Below are 26,727 nucleotides of genomic sequence, written 5' to 3'. Positions count from 1 at the left end.
ATAGCTGGGATTACAGGTGTGCACGACCACGCCAAACTAATCATAAAAGACTTTTCACAAAACTTCAGAACTCCTTAAAAACTAGTGAGTAGCCAAGGTGAAGAAAGGCCTCAGGCTTCTGACTTTAGATCCCAATCCCTGGGACTCCCACACTCAGCAAAGAAAGGTGAGTGCCTGCACCATGAATTTCTGGGCAGATCTGTCTTATGGCTGTGGGTTACTCAAGAACATGAATTAGCACTAGAATCTGGAGTTTTTCCTTTTCTTTCTGATAAAACACTTGTTTTTTTTTTTTTTTTTCTTTTTTTTCAAATCCCAATTGGAAATTTGCTTTACATAAACAACAAACAAACTTGATACTCTTTTAGTGGAGGCATTATTTGTTCCTTTATTTTTTGCACTTAAACAGGTAGGCAGAATGCTTTCTCTGTGTGGAGACCAAGGTCAGTTAAAGAGCTGCTTTTCATGGAAGCTTCACTAATTTATACTCATGGCTGACATACTCACCTTATGGGGCTGACACACCGAACCTAACTGAATATTGTCCCATTAGCAAAACTAATGTATTACGTGTAAGGCACTGGTAATTAACCTTTAAACTTCAGTTTTAAACAACTCTCATTTTTAACCTTTATTTAAGTGTCACAGTTGTCTTATCTCCTCTTAGCATTTTTTTAAAGCTCTTCCTAGATTAATTGCATGTTGTAACTGCCTTTTTCCATTCAAGACAGTTTTGTTTTACGTGTGCTTATTATGGTACTTTTATAATCCCTTTTTGGTTCTCTGGGCCATTCTTTTGACATGCCTCCTTTCTTGGATCTATACTATGGAAGGTGGCTGGGCATGGTGGCTCATGCCTGTAATCCCAGCACTTTGGGAGTCTGAGAAAGGCAGATCACTTGAGACCAGGAGTTCAAGACCAGCTTGGCCAACATGGCGAAACCCCATCTCTATTAAAAATAGAAAAACTAGCTGGGCTAGGTGGCGTGCACCTATAATCCCAGCTATTCAGGAGGCTGAGGCCGGCCAGGGAGGCAGAGGTTGCAGTGAGCTGAGATCGAGCTACTGCACTCCAGCTTGGGCAACAGATTGAGACTGTGTCTCAGGAAAAAAAAAAAAAACAAAACAAAAAAACTATGGAAGGTGTTGGTGTGTCCATGTGGCCACATGCAGTGAGGTGCTTTGTGCGTTTGCCTTGTGTGAGCAGTGATGGAATGATCCTAGTGAGGACTTGGAGGAACTGGAACGTGTTCCTTGCCGAGTTGCACCTGCGTCAGCTTTATAGGCCCAGCCCTGGGGCCCAGCAGCTGCTCCCCTGGTTTCTTTTCCTCCCAGGTTGCCTCATGTTGCTGCTGAGCTCCCCTCACCTGATGGGCGGTGCCACAGCAGGGTGGGTGAAGGGTGCCCCTCCCTTCTAGTGGCCTGGGCTGCCCTAGCCCCGGTCCTTCAGTAGCCATTTCAAACCTTTCTGGTCTCCCCAACCCCAGGATTTTATCCCCTTCACCCTCAGAGGATGACCTTATATTCTATTTTGTGGAGAAAATAGAGATTGTCCATCAAAACCCCTTAACTCCCATCCTGCGTGCAGTCATAAAGTTCCTGCATTAACCCTGGTGCCACTGGCCAACCCTGGTGTCACTGGCTTTCTGTCTCAGGAAGAAGTGTCCTTCCTCGCGCACAGGGCTCTGCGTTCGTCTAAGGCAGGGAGACCTGGGCCCTGATCCCATTCTCTTTCCTCAACTCCAGAAACTTGCTTCCTGCCGTCGTTTTCTTTTTTCTGATGATTCCTCCTTCTCAGCACGTAACAGTGACCAACACCCCCCCGCCCCGCCCCACCACTGCCGCACAAAAAACAAATAGAAAATGGAAACCAGAACAACCGAGGTGACCCTCCACTGACTGTGTGCTCTTGTTGAGCTACGGCTCATGGGCGAGTTTCTAGAAAGGAAGGACTTATCGTCTTAGTTACTGGAACCACTTCCTTACCTCCTGTTCATGCAACTTTGCTTGTTTTGCTTCTACTAAAATGATTCTAGGTGCTGTGTGGACAGGTGCTACATAAGCCAGGTGGATGTTACTGTGTCTTTGAGACCTCTCTACTCCTTATTTATCTCTCCTTTTAATACAGAGAGTTTCATACACAGACCTTAAGTAGACATAGTATCTAGCTAAAAGGTAATTATGCCTATTTTTTCATTGTATTTATTTTGATTGCTGCTTTAGTGTATTCCAAGTGATACTGGTTTTTCATTCATGTTAGCATGTACAGTTCTCTTTTCTTTTCTTTTTTCTTTTTTGAGACAGGGTCTCACTCTGTCACCCAGGCTGGAATGCAGTGGCGCAGTCATGGCTCCCTGTAACCTCAACCTCCCAGGCTCCAGCAATCCTCCTGTGATGGGCATGCGCCATTACAGCTGGCTAATCTTTGTATTTTTTGTAGAGCTGGAGTTTTGCCCTGTTGTCTAGGCTGGTCTTGAACTCTTGGGCTCAAACTATCTACCTAGTCGCCTTTGCCTCTCCAAATGCTGGCATGATAGGTATGAGCTACCATGCTCGGCCAATGTACCGGCTTCTTTTAAAATAAATTTAAGCCAAAATTATAAATGTAAAATTACATAGTTTAAAACTAGAGTTGTAGCTGATGGTACAGGTGGCATTTCAGTGTGGCAGAGTTAGTGAAGGTGCAGAGATGAGACAGGGAGATGGCTAAATCGTGATTCTATTCTCTTGGGATTAAAGTTTAGAAAATCCTGCCTTGAAAGACGGCAGGGAGCCGAAGGGTAAAGGGATTGGGTGTGCTTTGAAACAACATGGTCATATAATGTGATAAGGGGAAGCAGAGGAACTATGACTGCATCAGGGTAACATCGACTCGCTTCTCCCTGGGGATAAAGTCAGAGAGGATGCTAAGGAATGTCAGCAGGTGCTGGGTCCCTAGTTTTCACAGAACAATCCTTCAGGTGCTAGCAAGCCTCAGGAGGAGGATGCGGTCCTGCTGGTACGAGGAGGGGCTGGGGCAGGACAGTCATCATCCAAGCAAAGGTAGGGCTTCGTTACAGACACAGAACGGCAGATGTAATTTAGAAATATCACCATCCTGGCACCAGTCCTCTTGGCTTGGATTCCCATGTAAAAAGCCAGCGTTGCTGCACGCTCAAAGGTGTGCCCTGGCTGGAATGAGTGGATATTTTGCCTTGCATTACCAAAGCACAAGCACGTTACTAAAGCACAAGGAGGTCTCTTTGAGGCCTTGTTTGCAAAAACAAAACAAAACAAAAAAACCCAGAAAATTGCTTTACTGGGGAAGAATGGTGTGATCGATGGTGGTTCTGATACATCTCAAATTCTCTTGCTTTTGGACTGAAGCATTGGTTTCTGTGTCTTATGTTCTTTGGAGGCAAATTTCCAAATTAGCATCTCCGTGACTGGCTGCCAAGGCATCTGTCTGCTATTTATTTACCCAAAGTAGCAGTTTCCTGGAGACAGACTGCCTGGGGGGAAGGAAAGTTTTCCTATAGACCAGATTTGTAAGTTTAGGTTTCCTCTGCTTTACTCCCCCGTCATTGTCCACTTGCTTAGTCCACAGCATTTTCATGCATTGTTTCTGATGACACAGTGTGTTCCTGGTGATAAATGTGGTGGTGCTGCCTTAGCGTATAGCAGGAAAGGTGCCAGGGTGGAGCCATGCATACCACTCAGTAGTCGTGAGACCTACCATGAGATGGTTTTAACTGTGTGAACCTCAGTTTCTTCAGCTATAGAATGGAGTTAATGTCTATTTCAATATCCCATGAATTACATAAATTATGTATATGATATATAATTATGTATTACACATAAATTACACATATAACTACAAGGTAATGTGTATATACACGTCTATATAGATAAATACAGTATCCGGCCTATAGGAAGCACTTATGAACACACCCTTCCCTCTCTCTCTTTTTTTTTTTTTTTTTTTTTTTTTTAGATAGAGCCTTGCTCTGTTCTGTTGCCCAGGCTGGAATGCAGTGGCACTATCTTGGCTCACTGCTCACTGCAACCTCCAGCTGCTGGGTTCAAGTGATTCTCCTGCCTCAGCCTCCTGAGTAGCTGGGATTACAGGTGCCCACCACTACACCTGGCTAACTTTTATATTTTTGGTAGAGATGAGGTTTCACTGTGTTGGCCAGGCTGGTCTTGAAGTCCTGACCTCAGGTGATCGGCCCACCTCTGCCTCCCAAATTGCTGGAATTACAGGTGTGAGCCACCACATCTGGCCCCCTTCTTTTTTTTTAAAATGATCTCACTAAGTAACTTTCTTGCTGTCTATCTGTCTGATCTACCTGTCTATCTCACTCTCTCTCTCTCTCTCTATCATCTATATATCTGTTTTTCCAAATCAGAATGATTGACTTTTATGAAAGAAGCAGAAGAGAGCCAATTATTAAGCAGGAATCACTTGGTTTTAGTCTTGGTTTTTAAACATCATAGACTAACATGGTGTGGAGTCCTGATAAGTAAGCAACAGTGAAGAAGGGGGTCCCAAGTAGGGGAGAACAACTGTTCCAAGAGACAGCTAATCACAAACAAGACGCTGGCACAACTACCTCGCTCCGAGTGTAACATCCTCCAGCATCACCTAAAACTTCCCTCCAGCCCCTGCCTCTTTCCAGACAGCCCCTTCTCTGCTGTGCTGCCCGTTGCTTCCTTGCAATGTACTTTCCCTTGAGTAATTGAGTAATTGGCCTTTCTTTACCTACAACTGTCTTGTTCAATTGGTAAATTCTTTTTTTTCTTTTCTTTTTTTTGAGACAGAGTCTCACTCTGTTACCCAGGCTGGCGTGCAGGGGCCTGATCTTGGCTCACTGCAACCTCTACCTCCCGGGTTCAAGTGATTCTCCCACCTTAGCTTCCCAAGTAGCTAGGATTACAGGCACGTGTCACCATGCCCAGTTAAGTTTTGTATTTGTAGTAGAGACGGGGTTTCACCACATTAGCCAGGCTGGTCACAAACTCCTGACCTCTGGTGATTTGCCCGCCTTGGCCTCCCAAAGTGCTGGGATTACAGCCGTGAGCCACCATGCCCTGCTGGTAAATCCTTTGCCACCCAAAACACTGGCACCAGCCAGTTGCACCCACGACACTGCGCACCACTGGACAAAAAGGTCCCTTTGCTCTGTCACAGTGTTTAGACTAGACTGTACTAAAGATGGTCTAAGACTAAACACACAAGTTAAAAATCCCAGATAAGCTTTATTTGAATATTTCACAAACAAGTTACACATTTCTTTGTAACTACATAGTAAAGCAAATGTTAGTTTACAGCTCAGAAACTGTAAGCAATTCAGCAGGGAGGGCTCAAAGGAGTGACATCTGCCATAGAATGAATATTTTAACATGATTAACTTTTATCCCTTTTGAAAAGTGTTTATGAATAAAAAGCATTTAAAATTTCTTCAAATTTTTATCTGGGGGGATAAATAAAATTTTGTCATCAGGACAGTGTTGACATGTGCATGACAACACAGATTTTATATATATATATAGCCTGCATTTTCAACTCTCTAATAGTCTGAATTCATGTATACGATAGACATAATGGATTTATTACTCTCTAAAGAAAAAGCTTTTTAAAAAGTAGCAGAAAATAGAGGCTCCAGCTTATTTTCATAGTGCTTCTATAAACCCCTTTCTCCAAGTCTTCATAGCTTCAGAATGAAAACTTCCCTAATCCTACACCACCCAAGGCATTTCACCATCTCCCTACCAACCAGCTGGCACGTGGAAAGTCAAATAAAATGGTTCAAAGGCTTATCAAGCTTAGCAACCCTCCAACAAAAGATGTGATGATAGCAACGTAGCATGAGAGAGAGGAAATTTTTCCGCTTACTTAATTTGATGAGTATCTAAATTATTTCTGCTTAAATTATAGACTTACTCTTAAATTATATAATTGAAGTTCTTATCTGAAACCCGCATACACACATCCATTCCCACTATTTTTTGCTGTCTCTCTATATCTTGTACATGCTTTCATATGAACACAGTCACAACTGCAGAATTTTTTTCAATAGTGGGCTAATCTATTAGCAATAGGAAATATAGTAAGGGTAACACACTGGATATAGTAAAAGAATTGTTAATTGCATTGGATGTACAATTTTGAAAGCATTTTATCATTAGACTATGAAAAATACCAAATCTCAACAGTCAGTTAAGGAGAGAAGATGGAGGTCTTTATGAAAGATGTAGCCAGATTATTAGATTATTATTCTTAGTATTTGGTAAACAGAAAATGTAGGTGGCTTTTTCGGTGCTTGGGTTTCCTGTTGGTGTGATTTACCCTGTTGACTCATGTTTAAGGCAGCTACACGTAAACAGATTAATGGGCTACCTTTACAAAATCAGAAACTACTTAGAGATCCTTTAGAATTTGCCTCTTTGAATAATTTATAGCAAAGCACAGTGTAAACCCTTCAAGATCCCACCCCACTTTCTCCCTCAGTTTTCCCTCGCCTCAGTTGGTTTGGTAGTGAATGGGTACCCTGGAGTTCATAATTTTTTTTTTTTTTTTTTCTGAGACGGAGTCTTGCTCTGTTGCCCCAGCTGGAGTGCAATGGCTCACTGCAAACTCTGCCTCCTGGGTTCAAGCGATTCTCCTGCCTCAGCTTCCTGAGTAGCTGGGATTACAGGTGTGCACCACCACACCCAGCTAATTTTTGTATTTTTTAGTAGAGATGGGGTTTCACCATGTTGGCCAGGCTGGTCTTAAATTCCTGACCTCAAGTGATCCACTCGCCTCTGCCTCCCAAAGGGCTGAGATTACAGGCATGAGTCACCATGCCCAGCTACTTTTAATTAATTGAGATGTTAAATTAATCTAGGAGAAGCCCCTCATCTACCTGCTAATAAGCCATGGAAGGGAAGGGGCAAATAATTATGTTATCTTGTACAGGAAAAATTTCTAAGGTCTCAATATTAATTAAGAATGATGTTAACATTTTTTTTTTTAAACAGAAAGCTTTCAGAATGAAGAAGTATAGCAGGAACTTAATAGTAGGTAATAGAAGATACTGTTAGTAAAAGGTACTTAATAGTAAAAGATACCTCATAGTAAAAGTACTGTTGCTTAACAGTAAGTTGGTTTAGCTGCATAGTTATGCTATCGGAGGCTTCAAACTAGGGTCTCCTGGTCTGCAGTAGGCAGATGGTCTGGTTCTGCTCCAGGGTTGAGAGTGGCATTGTGATGTCGTGGGACGAACATGAACCCTGGAGCCAGACAGCCTGGGGTTTGGTTCTGGAGGCCACTTACCTTGGGCAAGTCATTCAATTTTTTCTGAACCTCAGCCTTCTTTATCTGTGAGTTGGAGAAGATAGTAGTACTTGCCTCATATGTTACTGGAGGGATTAATGAGTTACTATCTATAAGGATTTTGTACAGTATGGGCACATAATAAGCAGTTGATAAATATAAACCATTATAATTATTAATCACCTTTTTGGTACCATGTTCATACACCCCCCAGGAAAATTGTAGACTCCTTTCCTCAGAATCATCTGGAGAGCTTGTGCCTGGGTGCAACTGCACCAAATCCAGGATCAAACACAGACTTGTTAAAAATTTTTTAGTTGTCACATCTTAAGATTAAGACCCAATGCATTTATTCTGGGTAAAATGCCATTTGAGCTACTCTATGAGTGTGATGGTAGATGGTTGTTCCATTTATCACACTGTTTAAATTGACACTGTGAAACTCTGGAATGAGCTATCAAAATTTCTAATGATGTTCTTTAAGAGCTAAAGTCTTATTTGATACCTACCATGAAATCTGGCTGGCTGGATTTATTTCGTTATGATGCTTTGATTTGCTGGTGTCGGCCAAGAGGCATAGCAGGTATATCTACCTGAAATGATGCTCATTTGGAGAGAATTGGCAGTATTGAAGGTGACTTTCATTGAAATTAGAAAATGTGTGCATATTCTTATTAAAACAAATTATCCAAAATAATTAATTAATCGTATGTAAAATGAGGGAGAAAATGTGATTTTTAATCAACTAAGGTGGTTGAGTATTAATAAAAAGAAGTGAAGGTGTGACTGTTTGCTCAGTGGAAATAAGACCCTCAGAACCTGTGCTCAGTAATTGGGAAAAGCAATTTCTGGTTCTTACTTGACTTCATTTTTTAATAAGTTGGACTCAGATAAAATGCATAGGTAATAATGAAATAACATTTTGATTCTACTATGGTTTTCAGTAAACAATGTAATATATTCCAGTAGGTTAACAAAACATCCTGTGATTCAGGAAATGCTATCACTTTGGCCTATAAGAATTGGTTTCTTTTTTCTTTTTTTTCTGGAAAGTATTAGAAAGAACAACATGACGGAAGTATCCCTGTCCTGATTAGAACTGTGGGGACAGAGAATATGTTTAAATAAGGGAAAGTTGAGGCATATTCTATTTATTAATGAAGTGTGCACTTTACTCCTTTCTGAATTTTCAGCTAAGTTAAGCTTCTGGTTCGGTTTGCAAAGTGCAGGAGAGCTTACTGGCTTGAGAGAAAAGGAGTCGTCTCGTATCTATTTCCTTCAGTGAATGGTCACTCAGCTGCTGTGTATCTCCTTGCAGGTGGCTGAAGTTTACGTTGGAGGGCGACTTCCTGATTGCCAGTTAGCATACGTGTCCGGCTACCAGCTGCCTGACTGGCTGAGGATGCTCTTGGTTTGTTCAAGGGTGAACGTTCTCCCCCTGGCTTGCAGGAAGAGGGCAGCGAGGTGCGCCAGGGAGGCACGTGATAGTGCCCTATAAGCCAGTAGAGGAAATGTTGTAAAGTGTGAATGCACAGGCTTAGATTCCCCTGTCCCTGAGTCGGGGGCATGTGCTCGTGGAGAATGACCCTATCAAGTTCAAGGTATGGCATCTCCTGATCCAGCAACAGGATTTGTTCCAGAGAAAAATCCCCAGGTCTTCGGACTGTTGACAGATGGCCGTGACTGTGCTTAATGTGGTCATCAAATTGAGAAGGGTCCGTCTCATCTTTGAGTATGCAATTACCTTTATAGCTGATTATGATACCCTCAGATCATATCATGAGGTGGACAACATGAGTCCATTGCCCATGCTGACAACTGGTATCTTTATAGACCCACTCACCTACCAGAGATGTATGACAGACCACAAATGGTCAGTCAAAAAGTGAACTTGCGCTAAGACAAGACCCAGCCAGCATCAGTGACATTAGACACAAGATAGAAATCAGAGAAAAGTTACTGTCCAGCAGTTTTAACCACCAATACCCATTTATTTTAATGGAAAAAAAAATCTCTGCATTCTATATGTTCCAAAAGGATTTACTATGGAAACAAATACAATATATGGAACTCTATCTGTATAATTTCACTACAACAAAGACAACATATGACTTCTACTTCCTACAGAAGGCTAACTGAAAGCACAAGTGCAAACATAGATTGCATAAGAAAGCGTGTGTGTGTGCGTGTGCGGTTAAAACCTTTAGTAAAGCAACTGCATTAAAATATGCTAAGACACTTACCTTACCCTAGTTCGTGGCGAGCTCTAATCAAAAGCCACAAGCTGTCACTAGTTTTGATAGAAAAATTTGGTGTGAGCTTTGATGATTCATTTACGGTTTATCAACAAGAAGGGAATCTTAGAACAAGCACTAACTTTCTGCTTTTACATGCTCACAGAATACAAATCAGTTACTTTTCGTACATAATGAACGTCTTTTATTTTCAGGTTTGCAAACAACGGTAGTCAATTCACACAAAAGGGTACTTTTAAAACTACCTGTATTTACTCTATTTTATGCCTGTATATATGAAACAAACGGAGTGAATGTGCATAAATGTATGTCTGTACATGTGGGTATATATGTGTATACAAGATGGTACCTGTAGACCTCTTTGTATGCAGGTGTGACCTCCATGATGACAGTTGCAGTTACACATTTACTGAGGAGGGAGAGATTCTTTACCATGATCTGTGTCCCCATAAGAATCAGTGCGACTGTGGATTTGGGACACAGACAAATGCAGGTTGGTGCCCATGAAAGAAAATGTCAGCCCTTTTCTTGGCATGTGGTGGTGAAATTGCCCGCCCTGCTCCTCACCACCCTGGCTCAGGATCACGGCATCAGATGGCAGTGAAAATCGGTTGCAGTCCTCGAACTCAGTAAAGAGAAAGGACTTCTTTCTCTGCTCTCCCTCTCTGTGGACCTGCCTGGCTGGTCGTGGCAGCATTCAGACTGAACGGGACAGTGGAGAAGCAGCTTCAGAGCAAAAGTGACAGCTCTGTGGTCTGTCCTCATGCTGACCTTGAAGCGGGAGGCCCTGGAGGGTTCAGTTGTCTTAGTTTTCACCCACCTTGCTTAACCTTGCAAGGAAGAATGGCATCAAAACGAGGCTTCTCCGGGATAGTCTCTCTCTATAAATACCGTGTATATACACATACAGATACTCATACATACACCAATACTAACCCACAGACAAAGCTGGGTGCCTGGAACCCTGGCTAGCGACATGTTAACACACCAGAAAAAGTAGTCATTGTTCCTGCTCCCAGAAGATCAAGTCATATGTCATGATCTTTAAACATTCAGGGAAAATTCAGAGGATTCCATTAATTAAAGGAGGGAGGAAGATGCTGTCAAAATGATGAAGTACAGACTAAGTGAAATTGCAAAGAAAACAAAAACCCGGAACAATTGAGGCCTAGTTGTGAAGTTCGATAGCTGTAAACCGCAATCTTCAGATTTGGATAGATTTTTTTTTTCTTTTTCCTGTTGCTATGGAAACTTGGGAGTCAAGCTTCAGACGTCAGGAGTTCTCACAGACCTGAATAGAGAGGGTTCAGAGTTAAGTCGGGAATATCACCAGTCAATTCAAAACATTTTAGCTAAAAACCAGATAAATGACAGGCAAGCTATAATAAACACATTTTTAAACATCACACGACTTCGGGAGATTTTTTTTTTTTCCTTATGGATCACATTGGAAGACAGAATAAATAGTTATACTGTAAAAAGCTGGACTTCTCTGAAAATGCTAATGGTGACTTCAGATGCCAGACATTGCTCAGACCGAGAGCTGCTATTACCACTATTACCAATGAGCCTTATGTCTTTGTCTGTTAGCGCAGAGACTGCTATTTTTTTTTCTTTTTTTTTGAGATGGAGTCTCGCTGTGTTGCCCAGGCTGGAGTGCAGTGGCGCAATCTCGGCTCACTGCAAGCTCGGCCTCCTGGGTTCATGCCATTCTCCTTCCTCAGCCTCCCTAGTAGCTGGGACTACAGGTGCCTGCCACCACGCCCTGCTACTTTTTTGTATTTTTAGTAGAGATGGGGTTTCACTGTGTTAGCCAGGATGGTCTCGATCTCCTGACCTCGTGATCCACCTGCCTCGGCCTCCCAAAGTGCTGGGATTACAGGTGTGAGCCACTGCACCCAGCCAGAGCTTGGCTATTTTATGAGCACACTGACTATGTATTTTAGAGATTGGTGATTATCCCATATATGTATTGACTTCCTGTGACTATATACATATATATATACACACACACACTCTTAAGGATCACAAGTCACAAAGCAAGACACCTATTGGTGGTTCTTCAAACATGGTATGTTTTTATTTTATTTTGAGACAGGGTCTCATTCTGTTGCCCAGGCTGGAGTTCAGTGGTACAGTCTTGGCTCACTACAACCCCTGCCTCCTGGGCTCAAGCAATCCTCCCACCTTAGTTTCCAGAATAGCTGGGACTACAGGCATGCACCGCCATGCCTGGCCAATTTTTATATTTTTTGTAGAGATGGGGTTTTGCCATGTTGCCCAGGCTGGTCTTGAATTCCTGGCCTCAAGTGATCCTCCCATCTTGGCCTCCCAAAGTGCTGGGGTTACAGGCTCACCTGTGAGCCACTGCACCTGGCCCAAACATGGTATATTAATTTCCTGTTGCTGCTGTAACAAATGGCTATAAACTTCAAACAACACAAATCTCTTCTCTTACAGTTCTGGAGGTCAGAAGACTGAGATGAGTCTTACGGGGCTAAAATCAGTGTTGGCCAGGCTGTGCTCCTTCTGGAGGCTCTAGGAAAGCATCTGTTCCCTTGCCTTTCCTGGCCTCTAAGGGCTGCCTGCAGCCCTTGGCTTATGGCCCCTTTCTTCATCTTCAGAGGCAGCACTGCAGCATCTTCTCATTTCACCTCTGGCCTCCCTCTGTTTTCGTCATCGCATGGTCTGTTTCTAAGTGACTCTTCCTCTGTCCCTCTTAGGACTCTGTGATTATATCAGGCTCACCTGGCTAATTCAGGATAATCTCCACATCTCAAAATCCTTCACCTAGTCACATCTGAGAAGTCTCTTTTTTCTGGAGACAGAGTTTCACTTTGTTGCTCACGCCGGAGTGCACTGGCACGATCTTGGCTCACTGCAACCTCCGCCTCCCAGGTTGAGCGATTCTCGTGCCTCAGCCTCCTGAGTATCTGGGATTATAGGCACCCACCCGAAGTCTCCTTTGCCATCTAAGGTAACATGTTCACAGGTTCCAGGGATTAGGATAAGGAACACATATTTGGGGCTATTACTCAGCCAACCACGAAAGTAGCATTGTGTTCCCAGAGGGAAAAAGGCATCTCATGGCAGACTGTGTTGCAGACTTTGAGAACATGTCATTCATGTAGAAAACTTCACAGAAGGAGACATCAGCATAGTGTGCATTCACGAGCCTGTCTTCCCAGTGCCTGCTCGTGGCTCCTCCGTACGGCCAGCTTGGGGGTGGGCTCCAGCGTGGACGCTGTCACTGTGCTCAACTCAGCAACGTCGGCTGGGAGAGGCTCTGGCTCTAGGATGCCCAGATCCAGTTTCAAAATGAGGCATGTTTTCGCCTGCATTTTTCTGTTTTTGCCACCTTACTCCTTCCAAGCACGTTTTGTCTGTGCAATTCCAGCAGAGGTGTGAATTCCAGCCCAGGACTAAGAGTTCATGAAATTGAGTAAACTATTGTGTCTACAGTAACAGTTGCCAAAGGTCTTCCTCACTCTCAGGCTTCTGTTACAGTCTTGCTCCATCAAAAGAAGGAAAAAAAATAAAAAGGGACTTAATCAGTCTACAAGTGCTGTGTACTCATTTATCTGACCATGGTTCTCACTCCTACTGATACCCCAGTCCTGCCTCCATCCAAAAGGCTCAGAACTTCAGACGTTTTGAGGCACTCTTTTCATGTTTACAATGATTAGGTCTCATTTGCACCCACGCTGCAAGACAGTTGTAAAATATGAACTATTTTTGCAAAAGCCTATTAGGAAGAATGTTCTTTGAGATGTTGTTTTAGGTTGGATACTTACTCCTCTTTATGTTTTTAAATGGGCAAAAGCCATTTATGTTGTCAGGTGGTAGAATGTCTCTACTTTCTGTGTCTAATTTTGGTTAGAGAGCAGAGTGGGGTTTCTCAGCCTCAGCGCTACTGACATTTGGGGTTGGATAATTCTTTGTGGAGGGCGCTGTCTTGTGTATGGGAGGACGCTTAGCAGCACCCTTAACCTCCACCCACTAGACGCCACTAGTGGCGTCCCGCCAGGCATAATAATGAAAATGTCTCTAGACATTTCAACTGTCTCCTGGGAGGCAAATTAGTTAAAAATAGAAAAACAAAACAAAACAAAACAAAATGAAACAGAAACAGCTTTGGCTGCATAAAATCTACTAAATAGGCTCCAATCTCTTGTTTTCAAATTAGAGTCTCAAATTCCTGTTTTAAGTCAATTTAGATGATAACATAAGTGATTCCTCCCAGGGCTACTGAGATAGTTACTTGAGGAAATTTATGTAATTTAGGTAAAGCCCTTAGCTTGTATGTGCAAGGTGCAGGAAAAGCCCCCAAGGGTCAACTGCCATTGTCCATATTGTCATGTCACTTAAAGGGACCACAGCTCCTCTGCAAGCATGACTGCGGCTATCTGCAGGCCGAGGACAGCCCACTCTGCCTGGGTTTAATGCCTTTTCAGGCCCTGTGTCTGCCCATAATAGGTTTCACAATAGAAAGGAACAAAATACTGATACATTTTAGGAAATTCTAGAAAAGACAAAACCATTATTAGAGAAAGCAGATCAATGAGAGCCTGGATTGGGGAAAGGGATCAATAGCAAAGGAAACTGTATTTTGACTAGGGTGTGGTATAAAATTCTGTACACTTACCACAATGCATCAAACTGTACACTTGCAATGGATGTATTTTGTTGCATGCAAACAATACATTAAAAAATAAAATTTAAGAAGAGTTTAGTGGCTATCTTTTGCTCATCTTGGCTTTTTTTTTTTGAGACAGAGTCTTGCTCTGCCTCCCCGGCTGGAGTGCAGTGGCACAATCTTGGCTCGCTGCAACCTTCGGTTCCTGGCTTCAAGCGATTCTCCTGCCTCAGCCTCCTGAGTAGCTGGGATTACAGGCGTGTGCCACAACGCCCAGCTAATTTTTATATTTTTAGTAGAGACGGGGTTTCACCATGTTGGTCAGGCTGATCTTGAACGCCTGACCTTGTGATCCACCCACCTCGGCCTCCCAAAGTGCTGGGATTACAGGTGTGAGCCACCCCGCCCAGCCAGGCATGCACATTTTATTTTTATTTTTTTGAGATGGAGTCTTGCTCTGTCCTATAGGCTGAAGTACAGTGGCATGATCTCAGCTCACTGCAACCTCTGCCTCCCAAGCTTACTCGATTCTCCTGCCTCAGCCTCCCGAGTAGCTGGGATTACAGATGTGTGCCACCACGCCCAGCTAATTTTTATAGTTTTAGTAGAGATGGGTTTCACCATGTTGGCCAGGCTGGTCTCGAACTCCTGACCTCAGGTGATCAGCTCTACTAGGCTTCCCAAACTGTTGGGATTACAGCTGTGAGTCACCATGCCTGGTCCACATTTTATTTACTGTTAATTTTTAGCTGATATGGGGCAGGACTTTCTTTTTTCTTGCTTTTTTTTTTTTTTTTTTCCAGAGATGGGGGGTCTCACTATGTTGCCCAGGCTGGTCTCAAACTCTTAGTCTCAACCAAGCCTCCCGCCACAGTCTCTCAAAATGCTGGGATTATAGGCATGAGCCACTGTGCCTGGCCCACTCACCTCTTTAAGCTTCTTTATTGTGTCTGAGTTTGTCTACCTCCTACCCCCCATATAGAGACATTTAATTTTGGTATTTAAGATCGTTCACCTGATCTGTCCTTTTACAGTCTTGCTAATACTGGTCAATTAAGTCTAAAGCAATGGTCAGAAATGGTTTCCGGACAAGTTCTTTTTTTTGAGACTTGCCATACCATGCAAAGCCGTGCTAGAAAAACCACAGAAACAGCTGAATGGCAATGCCAGCTTCCTTCACTGGGACGGAGCTAGGAGAAGAATTACACATCCGCTTCATGCCACTGACACGCACTTTATACAACAACTGATGGTAAAAATCATTTCATTTTCATTCTTTATTACTTTCAATATCATTAGTTTTATTTCCTTTATCTTCAGATGTCAAAGAAGGAAATGCCGATCCTTCAGTTCAATTCTCAGTTGCAGTAAAGCCACCTACAGGGTCAGATCATACTAAATTGAAATACTACTATTATCCTTTTCCGTAAGGGACGCAGTCAATGGTGAATGCTGGCCTCACTGATTACTCGCCTGGGGACCTGTCTGAACATCAGTTTTCTCATCTAGAAAATGGGATAATCACCGAAGAAAATACAGAAAAAAGTCCCCAAACATCAGCGTGTTTGGTTGCTGCTCGTCTACTTGGATCTGAGTATTTTTTCTTGCCATGAGTGTGACGTGATTATCTTCTCCTACATCACATGCAGTTTTATGAACGATGCTTTAAATTGGGAAGGGCCAGAGAGTTAATATTTTCAGCTTACTGGGCCAGGTGGACTCTGTGGCAGCTACCTAGCTCTGCCACTGCAGCAGAGAACAGCCACGGGTGATATGGAAATGATAGGCACGGCTGTGTTTCAATAAAACTTTATTTACAAAAATGGGCAGTGTACCAGATTTAGTCTGTGTCTTAGACTTGGCTGACCCTGCTTTAAAGAAACATCAAAGAGATTCTACCAGCTGACTTCCTGGCTCCCAAAATTACTGTAAGGACTGTGGCTGAGTTAGGAAGCTATGTACTTTAAAAGCTAACTTCAGGCCAGGCATGGTGGCTCATGCCTGTAATCTCAGCACTTTGGGAGGCCGAGGCGGGTGGATCACTTGAGGTCAGGAGTTTCAGACCAGCCTGGCTAACATGGTGAAACTCTGTCTCTACTAAAAATACAAAAAAATTAGCCAGGCGTGGTGGCAGGTGCCTGTAATCCCAGATACTTAGGAGGCTGAGGCAGGAGAGTCACCTGGGAGGTGAACCTGGGAGGCAGTGGTTGCAGTGAGCTGAGATCACACCACTGCACTCCAACCTGGGTGACAGAGCGAGATTCCATCTCAAAAAAAAAAAAAAAAAAAAGAACGCTGCTAATTTCAGTGTTTTTTGAAATCACCCTCCCCCGTCTCCAACCCTTGCTTAACGGTTTAGGCTCATTTCATTTCTGTGCAGCCTGTTGTCAATGTCATATAAATGGTAACACACGTGGGGTCGGCCACTTTGATGTCTGCTCTTAAGCATTTGAGTGGTTGGGCACTCGTGGTTACCTGTTCCTGCTACCTCTGACCCAGATTCTCTCATGTCTTCTTATGTCCATCCCTTTTTGGTTAGGAAGAATGTCTTGGACTAGGTATATAATAAAACATAAATCATGACATTTGGCAGGCATCTCTAACATTTAAACAAACAGTATTAGAAAATTTTATGCCTTTTATACATGACCAGACAAGGTGTGTTTTTGAAGGTAACTGGTAACACCTATTTTTAACTGCTTTTTGGGGGCTGAAACTACCTGTCTTTGTGGAGCAAACCATTGGAGTGTCAACTGAGTACCTTTCCAGCTACACGGGGAGATCCAGGGTTTCATTTTGGGAATAATTTTGACTTTACATACAGGTGCCCCTACTTACAGTGGGATATAATCACGTGATGCTAGATGGGCTGGCTCCCCTTAGATGAGCACATAAAGCACATGTGGCATCTCACACCTGGTGTACCTGTGTCTGTCTTTTATCAGTGATACTAACTGTGAAGCAATTCTTTAGGGGTTATCAGGCAATTCCGCCTTAGATTAATTGATCCAAGAGCTCAGTTGAGAGATGAGAAGTGGGACATCCTTGGGAACCTGCTCATGATTGACATCTGTAGATCAGGAGTCTCAAAGTGACGGCCGCAAGAAAATCACTTGTTGATAAGAAAAAAATACTGCCAAGTCTTTTTCTTTAAATCTAAAAACTATTCCAGGTTTACTAATACTTACTATGTGGAGTGGTGGTAGCAGAATGTGTATTATTATAAAAACATTGTATACAAATAACCAAACACTGGGCTTTGTGCTAGAGGCCCCTGTCACCGGGGATGTTGACGCCATACGTTGGATGGGCCTGGAAATCTGTATTTTAACAAGCAGGGGCACAGCGGCTCTGGTCTCCATTTAAAAACACTCATTTCCAGTCCAGAGTGGCTGGCCTGCGAGCAGCGTCCTGCAGTGCCTTTGTTCTTCAAAGAGATGTCACTGAGTCAGGCTTTGATGTCCCGAAATTGGATTTACAGAGGGCGATGTGTGACGTGACCCCCTCAATTGTCTTCTTTCTGTGTACACACATGTGCATGCACATACACCACATACATGCACATGTGCATATGCATTCCCACTGCACACACATAGAATTTTTATCTCTTTGCAATCACATAGGAAGTACTGCTCTCCAATTTATCCAAACTCTGTTATACTTGAGTTCCAATTGCTCCTGGACCTCTGCAAGTGTTGTTATTTGCTCTGTCACTTAGGCTGGAGTGCAGTGGTATGATCTCAGCTCACTGCAACCTCTGCCTCGCAGGGTCAAGTGATTCTCCTGCCTCAGCCTCCCGAGTAGCTGGGATTATAGGTGCCTGCCACCACGCCTGGCTAATTTTTGTATCTTTAGTGGAGATGGGGTTTTGCCATGTTGGCCAGGCTGGTCTTGAACTCCTGACCTCAAGTGATCTGCCTGCCTTGGCCTCCCAAAGTGCTGGGATTATAGGGGTGAGCCACCACACCGGGATGCAAGCATTGCTTGTACAGTAGTGGCTTCTAAGTGCTGGTCCTTGGGCAGTGCTGGGCTTGTGGTCTGTCTAGCAGTCACTCCAGGAGCTGGTGGAAAATGGAGATCTCTTACTGTAGTAGCGTTGGTCACAGTAAATGATTCTAATGTGTCTGCTGATAAGGGAATCCACTGCACCGTATTCAAATGACAGGATCCTCCAGCAGTCAGAATGAATGGAGCAGAGTGGGGTTCAGCCAAGGAAGGCTGTGGGCTGGCTAACCTCAAGTCCGTGTTTGGATAGGTCCCAGGCAAAGAAGGGTTTTCACATTTTTAAAGGGTGGTACAAAAGACAGAAACAAACAAACAAACAAAAATAAAGATGAATAGATGACGGAGACTAATATGGCCCACAAAGCCATCTGGCCCTTTACAGAAAAAGTTTGCTGAGCGCTGAGTTAGAGCAACATGGATGGACCTTGTGAATGTAACACAGGGAGGAAGAAAAGTTGTAGAATGGTATGCCCAATATAATATGAATTACAGGAGGTTTTACAAACTGCACAAAATAGAACTGTATGTGTTATGTGTGAATGTGTTTGTGTGTAGTAAAAGTATAAAAACATCTGGACATGCACATGAATAGCTAATTCATGGTAACTATTGTTTCTGAGGAGAGAGAACAGAAAATAAAATTGGGCAGAGAAACATTTTACCTTTGCCTGTAATATTTTATTTTTTGAAGAAAAAGAAAGTAAGGGGCCAGGTGTGGTGGCTCACACCTGTAATCCTAGCACTTTGGGAGGCTGAGGCAGGCAGATCACCTGAGGTCAGGGGTTGGAGACCAGCCTGGCCAACATGGTGATACCTCGTCTCTATTAAAAATATAAAAATTAGCCGGGTGCTGTGACGCTTGCCTGTAATTCTAGCTACCTGGGAGGCTGAGGCAGGACAAACACTTGAACCCAGGAGGTGGAGGTTGCAATAAGCTGAGATCGTGCCACTGTACTTCAGCCTGGGCGACAGGGTGAGACGCTGTCTCAAATAAATAAACAAACAAATAAACAGAAAAGAAAGATGAAGGAAAAAAAAAGAACAAAAGAAAAGAGAGAGAAATACATGTTTCCTTTCATTTAGCCATCTGTCTGTCCATGCGTCCGTTCACTTCTATTTCCCAACCCCCTACTCCCCAACCTCAAGTCATAATCCAGACCACAAATGAAAGTTTCTAGGGCACTGAGCCCAGAAATTAGCATTTTAAAAATGTTTCCTAAGTGGTTCTGATGTGCAACAGCATTTAGGAACTACCAGTGCAATTAACACGCTGCTCTTATCACACAGCAGCAAGTGTGTACGGCAAGCCAACAAGAAGCTCAGGCCAAATTTAGTGTCAGTCAGCTCCATCCCCAACTCTTCCTAGTTGGTTTCTCTTCCTTGTCAAGTTTAACTTCCTGTCTTGTTCACGTTTTAATTCTGTAAGCTTCTGAAACACTTTTTGGAAAGTTGGTGCTATAGAAATTCTCATATTGGATGTGTTCTGTCATCTCACTGTACCCTCCTCCCTGGAGGAGGGATGGTGCCAGGTTTCCTGGCACCATCAGTAGCAAACATCTTCACATTTATATTCTTAAATTTGCCCTCCTCCACCTGTTTCCTATTGAGTTGTGAACTGAAGGAACCAGCACATGTTTAGGGTGTGGACAAGATTAGAGGACACTGTTAGAATGTCCAGGAGCCTGTACCTAAAGCTTGTAATCACACCAGGATGGTCCTGATTTCCCAGTATCTGTGGACCATCTGGAGAGCCTTTAAAACGGACAAATGTCTGAGTTGCCCTTCCAGTCATAGGGTAGGGCCCGGGTATGGGTAGCTATATTGAAAAGTTCCCCAGGTGCTTCTATTGTGCAGTCAGACTTGAGATCCACCACCATCTCCCCAGCTGATGCTATACAAGAGTGACTTGCAGGTTGCTGGTGATGACTCAGCAAACCAGGCCCCAGACAGTACACTCTCACAAAGGGAACATTCCTACACTCTAGAAATCTAGGTCTAGGATATCTGTCAGCAAAGTAAGGGGGCAAACAAGCATAACGTGCTGCTATAAATTCATGGTATCTGCTATGGTATGGTGCTAATGTTCACTTAACCTCGATTATCTCACTGGCTTTCTAACTTTCTCTTCTGCAAAGAGAGAGAGAGAAAATAGAAATCAGGAGGCTGCCCCTGGGAGGCTTCTCCTGAGTCTTTTCTGTAAAGTAGAGACAATTTCAGATGAAGGGATAGAGATGGGACTGGGGGCTGAGAAGAAATTAGGAAACCTTGTCAAAGGGCAAATAATTCGACTGTACAGCAATTGGGTTGAACGTCGAGCAGGGGTGGTCCAGAGGAGATCGGATACTGTCTTAGTCCGTTCAGGCTACTATAACAAAATACTATAAACTGGGTGGTTAATAGTATCTGCTGAAGTTTGTGCCCCTCCAAATGTCATATGCTGAAACCTGATCCCCAAGGTGATGGTATTAGGAGGGTGGGCCTTTGGGAAATCAGTAGGTCAGGAAGTCAGAGTCCTCATGGATGGGATGGGATGAGTGCCTTTATAAAAGAGGCCCCAGAGAGCTGCCTTGCCTCTCCCCATCGTGTGAAAATGCAGGGAGGAGGCTCCATATGTGAACCAAAATGTGGGCTTTCACTAGACAATGAATCTCTCAGCATCTTGTTCTTGGACTTCTCAGCCTCCAGAACAATCAGCAATACATTTCTGTTATTTATAAGCCACCCAGTTTATAGTATTTTGTTATAGTAGCCTGAACGGACTAAGACAGTATCCCATCTCCTCTGGACCACCCCTGCTCAACGTTCAGCCCAACTGCTGTACAGTCGAATTATTTGCCCTTTGACAAGGTTTCCTAATTTCTTCTCAGCCCCCAGTCCCATCTCTATCCCTTCATCTGAAATTGTCTCTACTTTACAGAAAAGACTCAGGAGAAGTCTCTGAGGGGCAGCCTCCTGATTTCTATTTTCTCTCTCTTTGCAGAAGAGAAAGTTAGAAAGCCAGTGAGATAATCGAGGTTAAGTGAACATTAGCACCTGAGACAGGAGGGTGGAGGCAGGTATGGATGGAAAGTGTTGGACCCTTAGACTCTGTTGGGCTTTGCAGTGGGAAGATTGGGAAGGAGACATGGAGATGATGGTGATGATGATGATGGTGGTACAGTCATCAGAGGCAAGGCAGGCAGAGGGGCAGGTCAGTAGGGGAAGATGATACGTTCGCTTTCAGAAATGCCCAGTCTGAAGGGCTAGTGAGATGCTATAATGGCTTCTTCTTTTCCTTCCTTCCTTCCTTCCTTCCTTCCTTCCTTCCTTCCTTCCTTCCTTCCTTCCTCCCTCCCTCCCTCCCTCCCTCCCTCCCTTCCTTCCTTCCTCCCTCCCTCCCTCCCTCCTTTCTTTCTTTCTTTCTTTTTTTTTTTTTTGAGACAGAGTCTCGCTCTGTCACCCAGGTTAGAGTGCAATGGCACGATCTCCGCTCACTGCAACCTCCGCCTCCCGGGTTCAAGCAATTCTGCTGCCTCAGCCTCCCGAGTAGCTGGGACTACAGGCGCATGGCACCATGCCTGGCTAATTTTTGTATTTTTAGTAGACACAAGGTTTCACCATGTTGACCAGGCTGGTCTTGAACTCCTGACCTCAAATGATCCACCTACCTTGACCTCCCAAAGTGGTGGGATTATAGGTCTGAGCCACCGTGCCCAGTCCTTCTTTTTCCTTCTACTCACAGGACTCTGGTCTTGCACAGAGCTTTATACACATGAATGCCCAGTGTTGGACTATATGATTTCCTGGCAGCTCACCACTGTCACTAGGGTATAACACCTTCTGTTTTCTTTTTCTGCCAATTTCCCAACTTCCTAATTTGCAATTACACCAATACCTTCTCAAAACGTAAATAGCAAGGCCCAAACGGCTTTTGGATGGTAACAGTTATATATGAATAACTGCTAAAGTTAAAATTGGACTAGTATTTCATAAATAAGGAATATCTGACACATGTATTTATTCATTTTATCCTCACATCTATATTACTTGGCATAATAACTCATTTGTTTAAAACAACGTTTCATTATATTATAGTCATTATTACTAGCCAGTGAAAAAACAGTGTGAATTATGCGTTGATCATTTTCCCTGCAGCCCAACCTCCATCCATAAATTCTCATGACTATTCTCAGAAAGTCTCATCATATCTGTTTTAACCTTGCAAAAGATTATTCCGCATAATGTAGAGAGAAACAGGCCTCTGATAGACCAGTTAACTAATCTGGGTGCATTTTCATTAGCTCAAGTTGAGTGGCAGCTGGTTTGCAGGCTACCAATGAACACCTTTGCACAATTCCTCAGACTGGCTGGAAGGGATTGTTAAGATGCCTTTAAACATTAGTGGGAGCACTTCTACATATAACATGTTCTGTCATACAGACATACACTAAAGATGAATGATTCTTCTGGGATACTTTTTCTTGGAAAGGTATATGGAAAAATGCCGGCTTCATGAACCCCATGAAGTTACAATTTCCTACTCGTGCATGCACTGGAGTTATGCCAACTTACAAGCTAAGCTGAAGAGGCTGAGGAGCAGGAGTGAGGGCAGGCTGAAGCGCAGGGCCCCTGCCGCGTTGCAGTCCACTTTGGAATTCCTGCAGGAGCACACTTGTACCCTGAGATCTGTGATGTTCGTCATGGGTGGTTTCCCTGAATCTGTCACCATGATGGGCAGGTTGTAGTTTGCTTTGTTCAGATTTTGAAGAAGGCTTACCAGGGCGTGAGTATCTGTAAAGGCAAGGAGGGTCCTGGTGAGAGTGGATGAGACTTTTTCCAATAAAAGAGTGAGGTTTTGGTGACTAAAATCACACCAAACAGGTGCTGCATTTTCATTTACAATCGTGGGAATGCTTAAATTTAAATTTATTAACGTCAAGTGAAAATACCAGTTCAGATCCTCAGTGGCACCTGCCACATTCCAAGTGCCCAGAAGCCACACATGGCTGGTGGCTCTTGTAATGAACAGCACAGAGACAGAGTGCTTCCATCACCAGAGTTCGGTGCCTCAGCGCCATCATAATCAATTTCAAGGAGAGCTCCTTTCATGAAGATGATTGATTACCAAGAACTCCTCCCTGCAAATTTATTACATGAAAAAGCCATCTTGACAAAGACTGCGTTCCACATCTAGAAAGCTGAGGTGAAAATCCACCTGCTCTCAATGTGGGCAGGACCCTGATGTGTTATCATGGAGATAGGTTCTATAGCCTACGTTTTTTGTCTTCAGTTTTTTTTTTTTTTTTGAGACAGGGTCTCACTCTGTTGCCCAGCCTGCAGTGCAGTGGTGTGATCTCAGCTCACTGCAACCTCCACTTCCTGAGTTCAAACGATTCTCCTGCCTCAGCCTCCTGAGTAACTGGAATTATAGGCACACACTACCACGCCCCGCTAAGTTTTGTATTTTTAGTAGTGATGGGGTTTCACCATATTGGCCAGGCTGGTCTCAAACTCCTGATCTCAGGTGATCTGCCTGCCTCAGCCTCCCAAAATGCTGGGATTACAGGCATGAGCCACTGTGTTCAGCCTTGTTTTTGGTTTTTAATCAACCCTCAGTCCACAGCTCTAGATTTGGGTGGGAACCCGCAACATAGACACTGGATCTTTAAGCTTCCCCTCCACTTCCCTAACGTCACATGCGTTGGCGATAGCCACGATCACCCAGGCCCTTGGGAGACATTTGGCAGTGGCTGTACCAGCTGGCCTATTCTTTAACCTTGGGATAAAGTCACTGACATGATTAGGGGCATACATATTTTTAAGTACCCCTTTCTGGGAATAAACAGGGCTAAATATTCAGAAAAAAAGTGTGAGACAACAAAATCATTTAGAAGGCATTTTTTTTCCATTAGGTAAAATGAGGAGAAAAAAACAAGAGTGTAATGACAGGAAAATAAAAATAGATGAAGCATGATCATTTCTAGAAGGTGACAGCAGCAGCAATGACTAATGTGATGGTCACCTAGTGAGATGGCAGATTAAATCAAACGGCATTTTCCCATCTTCCTTGAGCAGAGGAGAAACTCTCTCTCTCTCTTTTTTTTAAATTTAAGTTCCGGGGTACATGTACAGGATGTGCAGGTTTGTTAAGTAGATAAACGTGTGCCATGGTGGTTTGCTGCACCTATCAACCCATCACCTAGGTATTAAGCCCAGCATGCATTGACTATTTATCCTGATGTTCACCCCCTCCATCACCCCCCACCAAAAGAAACTCTTGAATGAGAAAGTTCCGATTGGAAAGATTTGGAGATGTTTATTCAAATTGGCCACAGCCATAAAAACTAGCAAATAAAACACTAACCCCTCAAACAAGAGAAGGGCTGTTTTAAATAAAAATAATCAGTGTAACAGAATTCATTCTTCAAAAAGCAATAAAATAGACAAACAGGCAAATAGAATCAATAACAAGCAAAAGGCACTAATAAAATAAGATATGAGATAGGGCTATAACAATAGATATGAGATTTTTAAATAGAAAATGTTATGCACAATTGTACATTAGGCAAAATCTAATGAAATGGGTAATTCTCTGTCTCCCTCAAAACTTCTACCACCTATATAAGAAGTGGGAACCCTGACTGGGTCAACAGCAGGATAAGTATATTATTGAAGACATAGTATCTAATGCCTTTTTTTGTTTGTTTTTTCTTTTACTTTATTGGAAGACAAGGTGAACTTAGTAGTTAGTTTACATTTGGGGAAGAAGGTGGGTGAGATTGTGGATATAGGGATACTCCATATTAATACATTGGTGTTTCAGTCTTGATAAGGCAAGTGATAGAAGCTGGGTTAAGTTTTGAATTCCACCTGCCTATGTGGAAGGACTGGTGGAAGGAGACATTGCTTGCAAGTTTCATAAAGGAGAAAGAAGATGCATGGAAGAAGACATCAAAGTCAATGATGGCCAAGGATTTGAAAGAAAAGCCAAGGTCATCATTAGACCAAGTCAAGTTTGAGGCAGTCTGCAGCATACTATGGAAGGTTGGAGGTTGAAGACTATAAAGATTCTTATCCTAGTGCTTCTCTTTCCTTTAGTCTTTTATGATGGCAAGTATACCATGAAAAGTCTCTCCAATGCGCTGGTGAAAGTTAATGTTAACACAGTTCTCTGTCTCTGAGATTGGAGAGACAGCTGAGCCAAGAGATAGCTGGGGAGAAGCAGAGACTGCTGAGACTGGGCAGGTTGGCCAATATTCTTCGTAAGCTAGTTACAAAGAAAGAATCTGTGGAGTTTAATTAAAAGAGAAAGAGGAAGAACAAAGAATCACAGTCTTGTTGCTGGGAACTCTGGGATGGCAGAAACTACAGATTAGTTAAGAGAAAGTTCACTGTTGGGTGATGGGGACACTTAAAGCCTAGATTTCACCTCTATGCAATCAACGTATGTATATAAGAAACCTGCAGTTGTGCCCCCTAAATATATTAAAATTTTAAAGAGAGAATATTGGAGTTACAGTATGTAGCAGACAGGTTAGGATATACAACACAGGGTGTACAGTACAGAAAACATCAGAGAGGAAGCAGAAGAGAAAACGTCTATGTTTGAAACAGATAAATTGCATTTGTTTGTTGGTGGGAAAATTGTCAGTATTTATAATAAGCCAATAACTTAAAATGAACCAAATGAGAATACATGAGAGAATAGTAGAGAAAGAGCATTTTGGGAAGAGAAACTAAACTGAAAGCTGGAAGAACAGGGAGAAATGCTTTAGCTAGACTTACTGTTGATCTTGGAGATCTTCCAGACTTTATCAGGAACAGCTTGTTTGTGGATTTCAAATTTGAAAGGATCTGTATTCGGGTGAAGATCCTTATCTGATGCTCCCAAAATGACTACACTGAGGTTTTTGGCATCATCACAGACTTCAGCTACTGTGGGGTAAATGAAGGGGGCATTGTCGTTCACGTCCTCCAGGGTTATCAGCAAAGTCCCAGTGCCCGTAGCAGGAGGGTTGCCTGTGGGAAAAAGGGAAGATGTTGGTATGCAACTGGTATATGCGAGAGCAATTTACCATAGTACTTTTTACATTGTAAACTTATCTTGCACTTATCTTATTTTTTGAGACAGGGTCTCACTCTATCACCCAGACTGGAATGCAGTGGTGTGATCAAGGCTCACTGCAGCCACAACCTCCTGGGCTCAAGCAATTCTACCACCTCAGTATCCCAAGTAACTGGGACCACAGGCGCACGCCACCACACCCGGCTTAGCGTTTGCATCTCAGAGGATACTTTTTGTATTTTTTGTAGAAACGGGAGTCTCACTATGTTGCCCAGGCTGATTTCAAACTCCTGGCCTCAAGCAATCCTCCTGCCTCAGACACCCAAAATGTTGTGATCACAGGCGTAAGTCACCATGCCCAGCCCATTTCTCAGTTATTATTAATAGTTGCAAACAAGATTAACAATAACAGATTTTTTTTGGTACAAAGTTTAGTGGTTTACAAACCCATTTATCATATATAAGACTTTTTTTTTTTTTTTTTTTTTTT

The 26,727-nt window shown here is 43.1% G+C and overlaps 1 protein-coding gene across 3 annotated transcripts in view; it reads right to left on the bottom strand.

The window, feature by feature from the left end:
• Nucleotides 1–9,267: 9,267 nt before the first annotated feature.
• The window catches only part of CDH13 (cadherin 13), a 1,164,779-nt gene continuing 1,147,319 nt past the window's right edge, over nt 9,268–26,727 (bottom strand). For all 3 annotated transcript variants that reach the window (XM_005592649.4, XM_005592650.4, XM_045381798.2), the window contains 3 exons: nt 25,958–26,191; nt 22,745–22,963; nt 9,268–10,843 (listed from right to left, as the gene is read on the bottom strand). In XM_005592649.4, coding sequence (XP_005592706.3) covers nt 10,836–10,843; nt 22,745–22,963; nt 25,958–26,191 — 461 coding nt within the window. In that variant the 3' untranslated portion in view covers nt 9,268–10,835. The remainder of the gene's footprint in view (nt 10,844–22,744; nt 22,964–25,957; nt 26,192–26,727) is intronic.

This window comes from Macaca fascicularis, chromosome 20, assembly GCF_037993035.2.
Source record: "Macaca fascicularis isolate 582-1 chromosome 20, T2T-MFA8v1.1".
NCBI lineage: Eukaryota > Metazoa > Chordata > Mammalia > Primates > Cercopithecidae > Macaca > Macaca fascicularis.
Note: the sequence above shows the minus strand (reverse complement) of the source record. Positions and strands in the feature narration are given on the sequence as shown.